This window comes from Boleophthalmus pectinirostris, unplaced genomic scaffold (genome assembly GCF_026225935.1).
Source record: "Boleophthalmus pectinirostris isolate CB_2022bp ecotype Guang Dong unplaced genomic scaffold, ASM2622593v1 HiC_scaffold_21, whole genome shotgun sequence".
NCBI lineage: Eukaryota > Metazoa > Chordata > Actinopteri > Gobiiformes > Gobiidae > Boleophthalmus > Boleophthalmus pectinirostris.
The window spans coordinates 36,387,428-36,407,016 of NW_026571175.1; the positions used below are offsets into that span (position 1 = coordinate 36,387,428).

Sequence of the window (19,589 nt, forward strand, 5' to 3'; positions counted from 1 at the left end):
GTCTAACTGTCCTTCTTTTAATCTGTCTACGTGTTGTAACTGGAGCTATAGCTCCATCGCAGGGCCCCAGCCTGATATTACCTTTATCATGACTGTATGTCCTGGGACAGCAGAGGCCCTGTGCGTCCTAGCTCTTGGTGATAACAGCTCTGGGGAAAGGCGGGGGAGGGCGAGCAGGGGAGAGTTTGGGTGAGTGACCAGGTGAGGGACCAGGTGAGGGCCGAGGAGGTGGAATACAGGGAGGTTTGGGTGAGGGGCCAGGTAAGGACCGAGGAGGTGGAGTAGGGGGAGGTTTGGGTGAGGAGGTAAGGACCGAGGAGGTGGGTAGGGAGGTTTGGTGGGTGAGGGGAGAGCTGAGAGAGTCTCTGGTGGTGAAACAGGCACAGTTTTGTATGGGGGAGAGTATAGTTGATGTCAGAACCCTTGACCGTGCTATGTTAGGTGTGAGAGGAACCATCTTGATTCCCGATCTGATGAGGCTTTCTAGATGGTTGGGCAGTGCCATGGGTGAAGGTGGGGAGGAGAAGGAGAGTGAAGAGTCCGTTGATGGAGTAGATGTAGCAATGGGGACTCCAGGCTGGTCTGTGGGCAGCGGAGGTGATGGGTGTGCTGGTGGCGCTGGGGGAGGTGGTGGTGGTGTTGCTGACTCATTCTCTGGGGGAGGTGGTGCTGCTGACTTATTCTCTGGGGGAGGGGAAGGTGGTGATGCTGACTTGTTCTCTGGGGGAGGGGGAGGTGGTTCTGCTGACTTGTTCTCTGGGGGAGCGGGAGGTGGTGATGCTGCTGAGTTGTTGTCTGGGGAAGTGGTTGTGGTTGTGGCAGTGGTGGTGCTGTCAATGGTGCTGACTCGTTGGCTGGTTCTCTGTTTGGTGCAGTAGGGATGCTTCTCCCATTTCTCTTTTCTCTCACTGGATGCACAGGACCCTGTCCAGGCCGGTGCCTCAGAGCGTGGAGGAGGTTTTCCGTCAACACTTACTCCACCTCTGCTTAGGTGTGGGCCATTTCCCTCAAACAGGTCCTTCCGTTTCCAAAAAAGATCAAAGTTCTCAATGTAGTGCAATCCTCTGGCCGCACACACGTTCAGCAGCCACATGTTCAGCTGAAACAGTCGGGTAAATTTGTTCCTGTTCCTTAGGTCTATGTTGGGAAGAGGTCCACTGATAAATGTCTTAACCTCCACTTTATTAAGCTCCTCGAATAATTTAGTGAAATCCCTTTTCAAGACTTCACTCTGTTCCATTCTGATGTCCACTGCACCCACATGCACAATCAGCTGTTTAACCCCTTGGTGTGTTAACAAAACTTTTGGCAGGAGTTTTGTTATCTCAGAAACAGTGTACGTCGGGTAGCAGCATGTTAGGATTCTTCTGTGACTCACACCACTGATAGCCCCGTCTCCTAGCAGCAACGTATCTCTGACCTTGACGTTTGGCACAGATTCCCGGTATGCCTGCACTCTTTTGCCAACTTTATTGTTCTTGTTTTGTGATGACAGTACATTATCCGTTTGTACGTTAACATCAGTCTGTGACAGTGGTGAAAATCTGTTTGTTAGCTTTATTGTGGGTGATATAACGATATTAGCATTGTCTTTTACCACTCGCTGCACTGGCTTAGCATTTTGGTCTGTACCAAGTTTCTGAAGAAAAGACACAGTATCACTCAGGTTTAAGTTGAAAGAATTTCCACCCTCTTCTCTGGAAATAACTGTAGGTTGCTCACCACTGGAAGTCACTGGTAGCGTCTGATGAAGTCCTTTTTCAGTTTCTAAAGCAAATATCCGTGCTCGCAGCTCATAAATTTCTTGTTGATAGTTCCGACAGCGCTCACAGATAGAATTCCCTTGGTTTCTTCTCCCCGACATGTTGGCTCATCAGATGATTTGTTAAAAAATGTAAAAATGTTTAAAAGTATTAATTTGCTTAAAAGGAAATCAAAAATAGACACATTATCAAAAATATAAAAAGCGAAAACAGCAGGAGCAAGCAAGGATAGCGTCCGCACTCTTCAGAAGCAGGAAGTGCATACATACATAGTGCACTTTAAAGACAGTAAAACGCTCTTTATTAACCATTAAAATTCTTTCTTTACATGAGGAAAACAATAAAATGAAACACAAATGAGTTCAAGTGGCACAAAAAATGTTCACAGATAAAACAACAAAAAAATAGCTTTTAAAAAAAAGTTTGTTTTTTTTTACCCAAACCTGTGCCGGTTCCACGGAGATTCTTTTTCTCTTTTATTTTCTTTCATTTCCAAAGCCAAATATTTGTGCAGCTCACCATAAATTGTACATTTTCTGGTTATTTTCTCCATGCAGATGTTATTTCCTTGTCTGGAATGTTCCGCAGTATGGCACTGAACCTCTCCGTCTTGACGGAGACCGAACCAGACCGAGATAGAGGTCAGATCTGTGGAGAGGCGACCCCGCTCACAGTGACAATGTTTGTTTTTCGAGGTGTTTTTGAGCTATAAAAAGTAAAGTAGAGCTGTTTAATGTCACACTGTGGAACATTCCAGGCAGAGCAATGACGTATCCATAGAAACAAACAAGAAAAGTTACATAAGGGCCCGGTCAAGGAGAAGTAAACAACAAGGCCAAAAATTCAAGTTAATTCATCTGATATAAAAATGTATTGAACAGATACATATGTCTCTAGTTTATGAAACTGCTGATATTTTTTCTGCACCATTTTTGGTTCTAAAGTTCCATACGTTTTAAACAGACCATGTATGAAACATGGAACAAAAATTATTTCCCAAATTTCAAAGACCTGCAAATCCTGTAAATAAATGGATGTATTTCATCATATCTTGTTTTATTCCATCTTTGAACTGTTGATGAAGGTACAGGATTTTTTTTTTTTATGTATTTAAAATGATAAAAATTTGGACTGACATATTTTATAGAAAGAGTTTCCTTTCATTTTGAAGTAATATTAAAGTATTTGGAAGAAAAAAACTGACAAATGATGTAAAATCCTGCACCTTCTACTTGCTTGAACAATTTTCCCTCCGTTACCATGACCTTTCTTAATAAAAAATCTCATGAGTCAAAAAGTAAGAGGTTTTTCAACCTAATCTTGTACCATATGGTAGAAAACTATATGAAGCAAATATTCAAACCAGTTTGTTCAGGATATGTAAGTGAGAACCAAGAGTTATCACTGTTTGGATTTATTGCCCAAAAAGTGCTGCATATTTCATTCCCTCCGTTACCAACATGAGTTTTTTTATTTTTTGTCAACAACTTGAAATAATATCACAGGTTTAACTTGATCCTGTTGGAGTGTAACTCTTTCCTACATTCTGATACTTTACTTATTTCAATAGTCCCTCTAGTTTCTGAATAAGAGACATTTGAATGTCAAAAATCTGCCCGTTTCCCTCCGTTACCACTTGACCGGACCCAGAATGCAGCTTTCTTTACATGAGAACGACAATAAAATGAAACACAAATGAGTTCAAGAAGCTCAAAAACATGTTCACAGATGAAAAAAAACAAAACACAGCATTTTTTTTTTCTTTTTTACCCAAACCTTTGCCAGTTCCACACAGATTGAAGACAGATTTTTTTCTCTTTCATTTCCAAAGCCAAATATTTGTCCAAATCGCTATAAATCTGTATTTGATTTAGAAAAAACCCCTCAAAATTTCATCCATAGTGCTCATTTTGATTCTGGTCGCTCTTTAATTCTTTTTCTCTGCAACCCTGTGTTTTATAATTCGTCCTACAGGCCTATAGTTCTTTGTAGACCTATTCATGTTTGTCTTTAACATTCCCTGGAGGTGTTCATCATGGAGGCTTATATTCTTTGTGTGCGTACATCTGTAGTTCTCTGTAGGTTTAGAGTTCTAATTCTTCTTTCTTTAGGCCTACAGCTCGTCCCTCCTGTAGGTGAACTCTCTGGCGGTCAGGTATCCGTCCTTGTTCTGGTCCTCCTTCTTGAAGATGTTGTCCGTGATCTCCTCGTGCAGAGTGTCGTTGGGGGGGTGTCCGTTCAGCTCGAACTCCTTCCTCAGATGTTCCTTCACCTGGAGAACACAGCAGATCTGTCACCGAAGGACTGAAAAATACAATAATTACAGACTTTTATAGAGACATTCTAGTCATTTGGTCACAATTTGGAAAGAAAATGAGCTTGTTTTAAAGCAGGGGTGGGCAAACTTTTTGACTCGTGGGCCACAAAGGGTTCTAAAATTTGACAGAAGGGCTGGACCAGGAGCAGATGGATGGAGTTTTTTGGTAATCCACCTCATAAGAGAAAAAATTATTCCATGTTATTAAAATATCCCATAACTGAAAATCATTACAAAGCATTACGCAACAAAAGCAAAAGCATAAAGCAACAAAATATTTGTCTTTCAAGTCCCACAGTATTTACAGTTTATTGAAATGACACTGAAAATTATTATTATTATTAAAGTTTGGCAGGCCGGATTAAAAAGATTAAAGGGCCACATATGGCCCCTGGGCCTTAGTTTGCCCACCCCTGTTTTAAAGAGACATTAAACCATCTCCTGAAGCTTTACTCCGCCCTTAAGCAAAATCTGAAAAATCCTCCAGAGTTGGTTTTACCCGGCGGGTCCAGGGAGCGGGTGTGGGGCTCTGGAGCGATGATTGACAGCCGACCGACAGCCACGACAATCCAACATGGCGCAGACTGGTGCCTCCGGATTTTGAAACAGAGTGAACATTTGCGCTTGTTTCCCCTTTTCTCCTAACCTGATTCATCAGCTGGTTTCACTTCGTGGAAACCGTCTGACCTCACAGCACTAGAATTCACTCACTCAACTGTAGGTGGGTACTTTTTTAAAATGTATTTTATAATTGTATTAAGCTTTTCCCACATTCCTGCAGGAAAAAGGACAATAATGTCTTCCCCCTTAGGTTACGACCCCAAAAAGTGAGTCCCAACATATTTAAAAAGGACACAGGAGTCAAAATATAGCTCTTTAATTTCTTTTATTTATAGTTGGTTCTTAATTATTTTTTTTTACGTTTTTAAAGAAATGTAAAATCCCTCCCACGCCCCAAGAAATTATGAAAAGCAACGAACAGAAAGGTGGACCTGGCGAGCAGGCCAAACAGAACAAAAAGGTGCGACACCGGGCCGACGCCGTACAGGGCCGGAGAAGCCGGTGCCAGCGCCTGTAACTAAAGACAAGAAAAAACACAAACAAACCTGAACCCAAAAGAAAAGCGAAAACAGGACAGACGCTCCCACCAGGTCAAGACAAAAGGAAAATGGCTAACGAAGGCCACATGGAGCCCACCCTGCACCTGTCTGACAGGGGCGAGGCCACCGTCAGGGCGTGCGCACGGAGTCCGGAGCGCCCAAGGTGAGCGGGGTCGGGCAGAGCAGGGCGCACGAAGCGGAGGAGCAGAGAGACAAACAACAAACAGCCGTATTTATAGGCTCCGCACAGCCACGCAAAACCAAACCACAAACAAAAGTCACGCAAAAAGGACTAATTACAACTTAATACAAAAGGGAACAAAAACAACTAATGATCTGAATCAAGGTGCCCGCACGTAACGCCTTGATAAAATTCACCAAACATTCTCTTTATTCCCGCTTTAATTCCTCGATCTCAGGAATCGCTGCCAACACAGAGAATGTCTGTCTCATCACTGATTGGCTGGTGCTTGAACTCACACTTCTGGGGTTCTTGTGAATCGTCTAGTGTATTCTGATTCCAGACCTAGTCTCTGGAGAGACGCCAGTGTCTGAGCTCGTCACATAATAACCTGCGTCTGACTCATCGGCGCTGTTAGTCCAACCTGAAAACTCAAATGTCCTGACCGTAGTTGATCCTAAAGAGGCCGACACAGACACGACTTTGACCCAAAAGTCAGACTACGTTTACACAGAGTCAGGTTTGTTGAGAATCAAATATTTCCCTCCCTCTGTTTTCCAAAATAACATTGTGCACACAGCATCGTTTTCAAAAATGTTTTCGTTTACATCGACCCACATAAATACGTCATCGAGCACCGTCGACACCTGGATTAGATTCAAACCTGTAGCTTTTATTTCATTACAGTTGTAAGTTTTTGTGGGAAATTATGTGCTGATCATGCTAATTCACCTAACATTATAGACTTTAGAATGACAGCAGGGTGGAAAAACACACGTGTGATTATCTGTAGGTCTACATAACATGTATTTCTGTACTGGAGTGTCATAAAGAATATGTTTTCTGGACTTTGAGTGCTAAGGAGCAGCAAAACTGACATATGTGGTCCCCGTGGCATGGTCCCACCCATGATAAGGTGTACTGGGTCAGCAGTATTGTTCATTTTCTTGCTGTATATGCTAACTCAACAAGTTAATGTTTTGTCAAGATGTAGTATAAAGCTACCCCTGATTTTGAGTTGGGGAGTTGAGGCGTCGTTCCGGGGTGACAGTTGTACATGGTAATCAACTTGAATCCTCTCAATGGAAAATGACGAAATAAAGTGGCTTGTTCTCTCGGATTCTCTCGTGCTTCTTTCTAAGGACACGCATGGAACCTTCCGAAAAAACCCACAAGTGGTGACCCCGACGGATGATTTGACAGAGTAATGTCTGCAAACGATGCCTCCCACGAAATCCTGGAAGTAAAGACACGAAGAACATGTTCCCAAAAGAAGGTATGACAGCGACCTTTGTTGTTTCAGAATTCCTGTCAGATTGGCTAAATGTAAAAACTAGAAATTGTGTTTACTTTCGGGACTTTTGTGTGATCAATTTAAAAATTAATGGAAGACTGATTATCGCATGTTATGCTTCATGGAAAAGAAAAAAGCAAAAGCTCGAATCCGTGTTAAAAGGCTTCACGTAGAAAATAAGCCAGAAGTATTTTAATTGAGATTGAAAACAAAACCAATAGTATGTTTAGGCTTTAATCACATAAAGCGTAATTAAGAAAGTTATTAATTTTATAAAGGTTCCGTGTTATCCTTCACGAGAGACAAGAAAGGAGGTTTTATAAAGAAATTTATTTGCGGTTAAACTTTTTTACGCAGAGAAAAAACTAAACTTTTAATGGAGTTTATATTTAAAAAAGAATAAAAAACTTAAGTTGCGCACAAAAAGTAGAACACGAAGAAAGGAGTCAGATTTAATATAGAGACAAAAGAGTAGAACCAATTGAAAAACAGTACTGTAAAATAAAATCTAAATTGTTATGACAAAAGTATTAGTGGTTTTTATTTAAATTATGAGCTCTAAAAAGAAACCGAACCTGTTCAAGGAAAGTTGAACATGAACATGAAATTATAAATGACCGAAGGTCTAAAAGAAACGAGCCTGTTCAAACGAACATGAAATTATATGAATTGACCGAAGGTCAATAGAACAAGTGAACCCTGCGAAGCAGAGAGTGTGTCGCCCTCCCCACGGCAACACATGAGTAACTAAGAAATAAGTCACCTTTAAAACTGTAACAGTCTCAACTTTAAATTTGTAGCACTAAAAGCCACGTTTGCAAGAAACAAGTCAAATAAGTTAAATAAGTTTAATAAATGTTATTAGTGAATCTGATATAACCATGAAATAGTTAAAGAAATAACCGGTTTTGGGAGTAAGAGATTACAAGTACCAGCATTATGTAATCAGAGTACAATTATGAGTAACTGTGCTCAGTTACAGTTACTGTCTCAATGAGTGGTAACTGGATTACAGTTACTTTGTTAAAATAAAATAAATTACTTGCAGTATTTTCCTGTTTTTACATTTGGGACTGAATCGGGTCTAAGTCAGGACTAGACCAGGTCTAAACAAAAGATAAGATAAGAGTGAAGCGGCAGTAAACTCACATAGGAAGCATTTTTCTATCAATAATTCAATAGGCTTAAGGAAAAACTGAGGTTTTATTGTCTTCAAGTAGATAAAACATTGTACACCAAGATATTCTGGTCTCTTGTTATTTTAGAACAAACAGTTGTTTATCTATGGAAATTTAGGCTTAATAATTAAATAAGAACAAACAAGAATTTGCAGGATGTGTTTGCTCTATTTGTGTAGTTTTAAAACCAAGATAATATCAAGTAATTCAAAGTATTCAGATAAAGTTACTTTAAGAAATTTTAAGTAATTTTTTGCTATGTAATCTGTAATCTGGACTCTGTAAGGGAATATGTTTTAAAAGTGACCCTCCTAACACTAAAATAACTGAGAATGCAGTAAATATAATGCAGAATCTTTGTCCTTCAAACTCATCTAATATTGCCAAAATACTAAAAGATCTAAAAGAAGAATATGACATATTAAAAACGATGTTGAAAGGAAGTATTGGTGGCATTTTATTCTGGGGTACATTGTTGTTATGGCTGCCCGCTGGTTGGGATGATGGTAAATGATTGATTTGTTGTCCATTGGCGTTTGCTCGGCTTTTGTCAGTGTCTGATTCCCCATGAGGTTGTTTCGCTTGTTGGCTGGGCATTTTGCGTGCGCTCACCTGTGGGCGTTACTTGCCGCTACTTTTCGATGCGATACTGGCTCCTCGTATGTGAATTCAATTCATCTGCGGGAGCAGTTTGGTGTCGTGTTGATGAGCGGTGGTGGGAGGCGCGTGTGCAGGGGGCGTATGTGCTGGTGTCCGGCTGATGGCGGAGTGGGTTTGTGGGGTTTTTTGACGCTGGTTCGCGCTGTGGGAGGTGAAATGCTGATGTTGCTTAAACTGCTTAAACTGCATTGTATATTTGCTTTAGATTTGTTCAAAAGTGCTCCGTTTTAAATTTAACTAAACATGTTCAATTGTGTTTATGGTAGAGAGTAAGTCTACCAATTTGCTTGATTGAAGATGCTTATTTATGGTTTAAATAAAATGATGGGCTATTGCTGAAGTTTCTGAAACAGCGTGGTTAATTGTTGAAAGCTTTGTCGGCTTGATTCAATTAATGCTGTGACTTTAAGCTTGGTAATGGCCTGTTGTTCCATGTTGAAATAATAAATCCGTGTGATAATACAGTAAACGGAGCATTTTTTGATTAGATACAGCATTTCATTTCTCAGCGGTGTCGAGCTGAGCGGGTGCTGATGGTTAACAATTCGTAACTGTTGAAGGTTATTAAAAATTGATGAATGTGCCCTGGATTATAAGGTTACCAAATGTAGCTGATCATTTTGTGTTAAAATTTGAAAACATTCTTAAAATTTATAATCCGTACAGTTTAAAATTGCGATGTTTAGTTAAAAAGTCATATACAGCATTCTCTTGTTGCGCTTATGGTTGTTATATAGACCTGATATTAGTGTTTATCCCTGTACCTTAAACCTGTTTTTAGTTGACATGATACAAAATAAGTTTACTTGTTTGAATACCGTCTCTTAATGTTGATCTATAAAATAAAATTGCGTAGTTTATAATGCTTAGATTTAAGTGTTGTGAATTCTGGTTTTGGAGGAGCAGATGGTATCGATATTTCAGACCTGATTTGGTCCTGGTTTAGTTTTGTTTGGGCCTTGCATGGACCAGTTTTGGACTTGGTTGGGTTCAGGCTCAGATCTGGTTTAGACCTGGTCTGCACCTGACTTGGTCCAGCTTTGGTCCGGACTTGGTCCTATTCTGGTCTAGTTTTGGTTCTATTCCATTCTAAGTCTAAATTTAGTTTGAGTTTAGCACTGTTCATGTCCAGGTGTGGTTTAATTTGGTTTAGCCTTAGTTTAATTTTAGTCCAGGGGTAGTTCTATTTTAGTTCAGCTTTAGTCCTAATTAGATCCTGGCCTAGTTCTGTTTCAGAAGTAGTCTTAGTTTAGTTCTGGTTTGATCCACTCTGCCTCTCCAAGCCTGAATTTCGCTCACATTTTAATTTTTGATCTCAGTATTATCCGTACAATTATGCATTCTCTTATAAGTCCACTTTAAATAGTTCAACGTGTATTATCAATTTATGCCGAGTATCTTGACAAAAAATTGCAATAATAGTTAAAAGTTTTTTTTTTCTTTCTGAAGTTCATATTCTGTTTCTGGCTTGTCCCAAATCTAGTATCTAAAACAGGGTTATCACTAAAATAATTATTAGGAAAACTAAAATAAAAAGGGAAATTAAAATGTTTAAGTTGACCCATGACTTAGTCCCAAATTATACTTGAGGTTAATACTCTTGCATTGAAATAAAATGGTTAGACAGAAAATTGATTAATGATTGCGAAATAACACTGTTATTTCAAAAACAATCAAAAATTGTTAAAATAATTTGTAATTAAAGAATCTCAAACAAAACTATAAAAAGATAATGCTGGCTCCTAAAATAATACTTCAAAATTATCTAAGATACATTTCTTCTTCTCTTAAGAAATCCAACTAAGGACGTGGAAGCCGCCCAGCGAGATCAAAATAGCCTTAGTGCCCACAGGTCGTCTGCGAAATAAAATAACTCATAAAACAAAAACTAAGAAGTGGAATCTCAAGGAAACAAGTCATTCCAAAACAATTATCGACCAGTTTAACACGGAACAAATTTCGAGCAAAACCAAAATAGTGATTCACCATCTAAAATAATAAGACTCAATCCAAAGAATTAAAACAATAACCAATTGATAACAACAGCAGCTGAAAAAGATAACACTATAATTGATAACACAGAGGTCCCAAGGTATCACAATGTCTCAGTTTGTTACATTGAACCAGTTGAAGGCTTCTGGAACAGCAAGGTGCTGGAAGAAGAAGCTGACCCAAAAGAGCCCAAGCAAATCTGTATACCATTCAAGATGTGAGGAGACATTACGATATGCAACAAAAATATAATCTGAAAATGAAGGATGCCATCCCCAGATGATGAAGAAGACGGCCCCCCCACCATATCAAAGTGCCACTAACAAAAGCCCAAAACTCAGAACACCCTCCACTTCTATGATGCCATCCGATCCAGTGACATGGCGGCCTCCCAAAATAACTCATAAAGTGATTGGAGGAGAGTTGGCGCTAACATCTGTCGAAGGCCCTACAAGAGAACTAGAAGAAAAAGTCAAATCTGTCCAAAACCAAGTGTCTGCATTGACTCACATAATAGAAACAGAGAAGATGCTGAGACGAGTGGAGGAAGAGAGTCAAAACGAAAGACACGTGAGAAGACAATACATGACAGATCAAGACGATGAAAAGACATCAGTTGACCTGGACGGAGACACAAGGATGAAGAAAAGTGGAAGTTCGTTTCCAAGGACAAAGAAGGATGGACCAAGGGGTGCCACTGCAGAAGTCCCGAGGAGACAGAGTGACGAACCCTACTCTGTTAATGGAACATTCACTGGAACGGTCTCTGACACTGACTATGAAGAAGCATACATCAGCGGAACTGTCGACCCCCTAAAATCAAGACAACCATATATCAGTGACACGGTTGACCTGACATTACAGAAGGGAGAAGAATCTGCAAAGGTCTGCACAATAAGAATGGATGGTCGACAGACTGTTTACATGCCATTTTCACTCAAGGACTGGAGTGACCTGATGCTCACACTGCCGAAACTGACCAGAGGAGGTGTACCATGGATGAGAGCCCTCCTGAAACAAACAGCTGGAGACAAACTGTGTTGGGGAGACATACAAGCTGCCCTGATCAAAGCTGCTGATGAAACAGTTGCCAGAAACATCAAGAGAGCCATTGAAGAAAGAACAAGAATGCAGCTACAGAATAACTACCCCATTCATATCTTCCGTGATGCCCTGGAGGGAGAACTCAGGACAAGATTTCCATGTATTGTCACTGACGAGCTGTTGTCCATGCAGATGCGAGATAACGACGATTATTACAGCTACAAGCAGCGGGCCACCAATCTATACCATGACGTAACCGGAGAACAGATGGAAGTCATGTTCCGATCTGCGCTGGTGAAAGGCATGCCGAAAGCAGTCCAAGACGCCCTACAGAATATCATGGCGCTATACAACAAATCTGAAGAAGGATTCGATGCCCATTGCAACCACCAGATAACCAAGTGGCAGAAAGATAAGAAGGAGGCTGAAGAAAAGAAACAAGAACTGGAGCTGGCCGCTGTGAAACTGCAACTACAAGAATATCAAGCTGAATTAAAGGAGAAGAAGAAAGAACCAATTCAGATGAACTCATCTCCCCTGGATCTTGGAGGATGAAGATGGAGAAGATCAATTGGATCCAGATGTCGCTGAATGCAGAGGACCTGAAGACGCACCTCGACCGCCGTCCGCTACTGGGGCTCCAGCAGAGGAGGGGAAGAAAAGGGGGAAATAATTTAAAAGGAGAGTACAGGCCATGCTTTATGAGAAATTTTCAATGTCTATCTTTGATTATGCTAATTTCTTTTTGCTTTATTTGTTTTGTTATAGTCCCTATCAATAGAAGCTTTGAAACCACTACTGACCTCGGACAGCCAACAAGCAAAATGACAAGCCACGACATGGAGTTGGCAGACGACAAAAACAGTAAGACACAAGGAGCACAGAAAAGGGTAAAAGGGGGAGCACCAAAAATAGTGAAATTTTGCTACGAAGGACAAACTTTGAAGAAAATACTTTGTAATTTGATGTTGCATTATCCATGTCTCAGATCACTAGTAGAACGATTGATTACTACTGCCTTAACACGAAATGCTCCCGTCTCCCAAATTGTGTTACTCTCTGCTGATTCTCAGCTCTCACGTTCTGACTCCAATAATTGGGTTTGATTGAAACCCTACAAATTTATCCATTGATTAAGTAGAGATAAAACCTTTCTGAGTATGTGCTCCTGGTCTCTTATTTTCGCTGTCCGAGTGTCATGTATTGATTATGTACTATGTTATTCAAGTATATTGTGTTAACAAGAATCTGGGAAATGTTATAAAAGAGCTAAAGCTAACAAAAATGTTTTTAAATTTTATTTTGTTCATATAGGGGATTTATTAGGTGGAGGTAGCATCTTCCTCCTCTTATTTTAGGTGGTGATTACATGTTTAATGTAATCAAAAGGGGGAATTGTGGGAAATTATGTGCTGATCATGCTAATTCACCTAACATTATAGACTTTAGAATGACAGCAGGGTGGAAAAACACACGTGTGATTATCTGTAGGTCTACATAACATGTATTTCTGTACTGGAGTGTCATAAAGAATATGTTTTCTGGACTTTGAGTGCTAAGGAGCAGCAAAACTGACATATGTGGTCCCCGTGGCATGGTCCCACCCATGATAAGGTGTACTGGGTCAGCAGTATTGTTCATTTTCTTGCTGTATATGCTAACTCAACAAGTTAATGTTTTGTCAAGATGTAGTATAAAGCTACCCCTGATTTTGAGTTGGGGAGTTGAGGCGTCGTTCCGGGGTGACAGTTGTACTTGGTAATCAACTTGAATCCTCTCAATGGAAAATGACGAAATAAAGTGGCTTGTTCTCTCGGATTCTCTCGTGCTTCTTTCTAAGGACACGCATGGAACCTTCCGAAAAAACCCACATTTTACTCACAAATACATTTAAAATCGTGTATTAGTGAGCGGCTCGCCTCTCCACAGATCTGTTAAAGCTTCATTTGTCTCTGGTCATGAATATGAAACATCAGCTGTGAAAATGAAACACATGAAAAGTGTCTCCATTCCAGCTGGAATTTTTAGAAAGATTTATTTTCAAAGGCAAATTCGCCGTTTGTGTGTAAAAGATGGACACGTCACCACCAACACTGAGGACAGTTCTGAAGATGCAGCAGCCGAAACATGTCAACAAGGTAAATACACTTTACTGCATTGTCTTTAAATAGAACCCAAGAAGTTAAACAATATGCACTATATAGAGAAAAATCCCACACACCATCTTACTTTCAAAATGTGAAATTTATTAGGACAAACCGTGCAATGTTTCGGCACTGGGCCTTCATCGGGCATCAGGTTTTTGCCTGACGTTGTCCTAATAAGTTTCACATTTTGCAGTAAGACTGAATGAGGGATTTTTCTCGGTTTTCTTGGGCTCCTCCCTCTTCTCCAACACACCGTCTCAAGAAACTCATGTGCGAAGTTCTCATTCTTTTATAACAAATCTGCACTAAAATGCCAAAATAAGTCCAGGGACAGAGACACACTTCGATCTTAAACACATTTACACAGAGAATCAAGAGAAAAAACATGATTTTGGTGTTTAGTTGCTGTTTAAAGGACTACATCTAGTATATACTTTGGATAATTTCAGCTCCGGAGATGCCAATCTTAAAAAAGTAAAAGATGTTAATTTGAAAACTACCACTTCATGACATCACAAGGTGGACCAGAGCGTTTTGCAGATTTGGAGATGTAGATAGAGTAATAATAAAGAGTTACTCAAACTTGTGTGAATGAAACAAAACACAACTCCAGATCTGTTTTTGAGGAGGAAACAGCGTTAGAACATGTTTAAAGCTCACAGGAGTCAGTTTTGTGTAATGTAGAACCTTTAAAAAACTTTGAAATAATAAATAAGATGTTTTTTGGAAGTATTTTCTGAGTAAAATGTTCTGGCAATTTAAGTTACAGCGTCTCCTCCCTCCTGAGCACAGATCTACAAACTCATCTGTGCAGGTGAAGCGTGGTACCTCTTTACGCGAGAGCCTCCAGTCGTCGTTCAGGTCCATCTCCTGGAAGGCCTCGTGAGAGCGAACACCGTTCCTGATCTCCTGAACCTCGATGACGAAGGTCAATGTGCTGTTTGGAGGAATCTTACCTACGAACACAGAAGAACATGAGGACAGACAAGAGGACACAGAAGAACAGAGACGAGAACAGAGACGAAAACAGACACAAGAACAGAGACAAGAACAGACACGACTGCTGACGAGGACCAGGAAGCGAGAGGACATCACCCCAGTACTGAAGTCTCTGCACTGGCTCCTGTGAGCTTCAGGATAGATTTTAAAGTTCTTTTATTATTTTATAAAGCTCTTAATGGTCTTAGTCCTATATATTTATCTGATCTGCTTTTATCATATGAACCTCTCGGACTCTCAGATCCTCAGGTAGTTTTTTTTTAACTGTCCCAAGAGTCCAAACTAAAACTCACGGTGAGGCGTCATTCAGCTTTTACGGCCCCCGTTTGTGGAACAGTCGACCTGAGGATCTGAGGTCCACTGCGAGTGTTTATATTTTTAAAAGTAAACTCAAAATGTATCTTTTTAATTTAGCTTTTAATTAAAACTTTTATCTGTTTTAACTTAATAATAATAATAATAATAAATTATTATTATTATTACTATTATTATATTTATTCTAAATTAAATTATCATTACTGTTTTACTTTGTCTCCATTTTGATTTTTATAATAACCTTTAGGAGTTTTTTGTTTTTATGTTTTTGTTTAAATGGTTGTATATATGGATGAAACAATGGGATGGGGTGGGGGGGTTGCTGTTGTTTTTAATTATTGTATTGTAATTTTTCTGTTGCATGTGAAGCACTTTGCTACATTTCAAATGTATGAAAAGTGCTATACAAATAAAATTTGATTGATTGATTGAGAACAGACACGAGAACAGAGACGAGAACATAGAAGATTATGTAACACCTGTGTCAGTAGATATGGTATATATAGAACTGGACACAGTAGTAAAGGGGCAATAAGGTAGTAGTGTTAATATGGGTTAGTGACCAGAAGACTAGTGATCAGCTCTAGGAGGGAGTGACAAGAGACTGAGAGTTGCTTTTAGTGTTTGGTAGCATATATTAAAGAAACAGTAAACAGTGAATAAGTAAGTAGTGATTTGACATACAACATTTAAACATAGACAGAGCGGAATGAACGGCCATTCAATTATTTACACAGTTCAATAAACAGTTCAGTAGCTGCACAATAGGTTATTGGATGCAAAAAATATATATCGAGAGTCCAACAATGATAGGTGCAGTATTTGATTGCATAGAGTATATCGAGAGTCCATCAATGGTGAGTGCAATCATGAACACAAAAATCTTGAACCCAGCTCACACACAGTTCATTGGAACCTACCGGATTTGTCCAGATGTCCAGAGGGGAGGTAAAGTGCATAAAAGTTCGTGAATTGAATGTGTGACAATGGGCGTGTGGGTGTGTTGGGAGAGTTTTTGTGGGTAGTAGTAGTAGCAGTAGTTCATTAGGTTCGATAGGTTTGGTAGGCTCTGTAGGCTTGAGGCCTGCTCCTTTCAGCTCGCCATCAGGGGGGTTAGAAATCTGGCCTGAGCAATAGGACCAAGTTTTAAATCAATTAGTTGTTACTTTAACAGTAAAGCTAATAATAATTTCAGTGTGCACACAAAACAAGTTAAATAGCACCAACTGTATTATTAACAGTTCACTGATAATTCAGACAATAGGAAAATAATACAACATATTCAATTGTATTCATAGTCAGTATGAATATTAATAATGTCATTCAATAATATAAATATGCTTTTACAAAGCTATTTAAGTCAGAAAGTGCTTAGCTTAAGTGCTCAGGTAGCTGCAATCATGATTAGGTAACACTGTTAGCAAAGACACTTAAAAATGTATGACTCAAGTAAATAAACAAATGTGGTCTCATTCATTATAAGCTTTAGACAGTAGGCTTTCAAATAGTTTCATTTTTTAAGTTGTATTTGACAGAAACAGGCATAATGTTTGGCAAATAAGAATGCTAACCACGACCATAGGAATGAATGGGCGCGGCTAAGCTAGCGTTAGCATCACAAACAAACTCACCAGTTTCCGCGGACTACGCCGTTCATATAAGCATATAAGATCTTTAACGCGGTTTTGGGACTCGGTAGAAGGCTCCTATGAAGGCACAATATAGTTCATTGATTGTCAGACGAAATTATGAGGTTAAAACACGAAGATTACACAGAAACTGACCTGCAGCTCGACTCATCCGGGTTCAAACAGCACCTAACTCACACTGAATCACAGCGGCATCATAAGCTCACGCGATTGGCACGCAGCGTCACGTGACCGTATGACGTCACTAAGAGCGTTACGATGGTTGGTCTAGCGGACCCACGTGATTTTGTGACGCGGAGATCCGCGAGACACACCACCGAGTGTTAAGTTCCCATAGTAGGAGACAGACACAGGCGCAGATGCAGAGAGAGAGAGAGACGTTTTGCAGGGTTTATCACCTGGGTTACAAACAGAACACAGATGACAACACAGATGACAACACAGATGACAACACACATGACAACACACATGACAACACACATGACAACACAGACGAGAACACAGACACGAGAACAGAGATGAGAAAAGACACAAGAACAGACACAAAATCAGACACGAGAACAGACACAAAATCACAGACGAGAACAGAGGCAAGACCAGATGCAAGAAGAGACGCAAGAACAGAGACAAGAACAGACATGAGAACAGAGACAAGATCAGACACGAGAACAGAGACAAGAACACAGAAGAACAAACATGAGGACAGACGAGAACAGAGACGAAAACACAGAACAGACAGAAGAACAGACATGAGAACAGACACGAGAAAAGAGACAAGAACAGAGACGAGAACAGAGACGAAAACACAGAACAGACAGAAGAATAGACGAGAACAGATGAGAACACAGAAGAACAGACATGAGAACATACACAGGAACAGACACAGGAATAAACACGAGAATAGAAACAAGAACACAGAAGAACAGACTAGACTACAGTGTGTTACCTTTGCCCTCTTTCCCGTAGGCGAGCGCCGGGGGGATGACGAGCCTCCTCTTCTCTCCAGCACACATGTCCTTCAGGCCTCGGTCAAACCCTCGGATGGCCTCCCGGATCCCCAACGTGAACCATCCCGGCTGCTTGTTTCCATGGATACGACTGGAAACACACGAGGAACCGTTCAGTCCAAGATCTGCTGCTGTTATTAAGGCTGTGCAATTAATTCAATTTTGATCATGATTTGGATTTGTGTGTCAAACAATCTCCAGACTCATAATCAAGTTGAAACGATGCTTAGCAAAGTTTATTTTGGGATATTTTTATATAAATAAAAAATTATTAAATGTTTATTTTAATAAGAAAAGTTTTAACATTACATATCTCGAAAGAAGAGAAAACATGCAGATGTTGATGAAATTTTTCAATAAATATATAGTTTGGCCCACAGCTTAGTCCCAGTTTTTAATTTTGTCCTCTGTGAATTTGAGTTTGACTCTCCTGGTTTACAGGAAGGATTAAAGGAACCTCTGGTTCAGTGTGGATCGTTTATGTGACAACTTTGACATTTTCACTGTTTTGAGGATTAAAATGTTTGTTGTTCATATGAACTTTGGATAAGAAGTGATTTAACTAAGACAAACAGCCATGATTTAGCCTTTATTTTTCATTGAACCGTATCAGATTCGAATCATATCGTATTGAATCAGAAGCTCACTGTATCGAGGTTTGTATCGTATTGGCAACTTCTAAACGATACCCGATATTGAAATTATAGTTCTAAGCACTTTTAAGTCTTAGTTCTCATGATCATGATTAGTATAAAATTTATATAAATTGTAAAAAATCTAAGATCTTTTTGGTATTTTTCTGGTTTAAAGACTTGAAATGACTTGAAGCTCAAAGCAGATGACTTAGACTTATGGGCCAGTGACTCGAGACTCGACTTGGACTTGTCTGTATTTGACTTGAGACTTGAGTTCAAAGACTTGAAACTTGCAAAACAAAGACTTGGTCCCACTTCTGCTGTGCGTAAAAGGAGCCAGTGTGGACCGAACTTCCACAAACCGAGAAAAGCCTGAGAAAAGCGGACAGTACCTGGAGTGAAACATGGTTCCGTTCTGGAAATATCCTTCCTGATGCACCAGAAGCAAATCTCCGAACTTGGTTTTACGGTGACAGATGAACGGTCTGTGCAGGATTTCTATCGTCACGTCCTCGGGCTCGTCCGGCACCGCGTCCCCGCCAACGAGCAGCGGCCCGGGGAGGAGAGCCAGCACAGCCCGGGAGCAGAACCGGGAACAGAACCGGAGCAGCAGCATGGCACGGAGCGAGGAGCAGAGCGCGCACTTTACGCACACACGGACAGAAAGAAAAGTTTGCTTAAAGTTCCTACGTGGCAGTTTCATCACAAGTGTGGTCCTCGTGCAGACTGGCCCCGCCCCTCGCTCCCTCCTCAAATCCCGATCCCCAAACAAACCAAAAAGAACTTTAAAACTGTGACCAGAGCTGGAAAAAACACTGAAAAATTGTAATTAAGTCAAAGTATCTTTGCTTAGCTTAATTCCTACTCAAGCAAAAGTAAAAGTAACCATCTAAAAATCTACTCGAGTAAAAGTTAAAAAATAAATAAGTACTTCATTTAAAATGTAATTTGAGTGGAAAAATAAACAAGTGTACTGGATGGAAAGAATGACTGCATCTTTACAAATGAAAATGGATGTGTTTAATCAAAGATGGCACCTGGTGAAAAACAAACTTGGGAGTGTGATGTTTTAGACCAGACATGTCAAACTCTGTTTTACAGCTGCATAAGAAAAGGTTTAACATTACATATCTCGAAAGAAGAGAAAACACGCAAACACTTTTGAAATTTTTCAATAAGTATTTAATTTGGCCTCGACTTAGTCCCAGTTTTTAATTTTGGCCTCTGTGAATTTGAGTTTGACTCTCCTGGATTAGACCCTTAACCTATTTTTATTGTTTATTCAGCTGCGTCTGACTGAAAGGTTTT

The 19,589-nt window shown here is 39.9% G+C and overlaps 1 protein-coding gene across 1 annotated transcript; it reads right to left on the bottom strand.

Annotated features, from left to right (window-relative positions):
* Positions 1–2,047: 2,047 nt before the first annotated feature.
* LOC110153580 (peptidyl-prolyl cis-trans isomerase FKBP14-like) lies at positions 2,048–18,897 on the bottom strand. Its single transcript, XM_020917487.2, has 4 exons — positions 18,674–18,897; positions 17,586–17,737; positions 14,505–14,632; positions 2,048–4,035 (listed from the first exon to the last, which is right to left on the bottom strand). Exons 1-4 carry the CDS (start codon positions 18,895–18,897, stop codon positions 3,877–3,879), a joined length of 663 nt encoding a protein of 220 aa, XP_020773146.2. The 3' UTR covers positions 2,048–3,876.
* Positions 18,898–19,589: the final 692 nt, after the last annotated feature.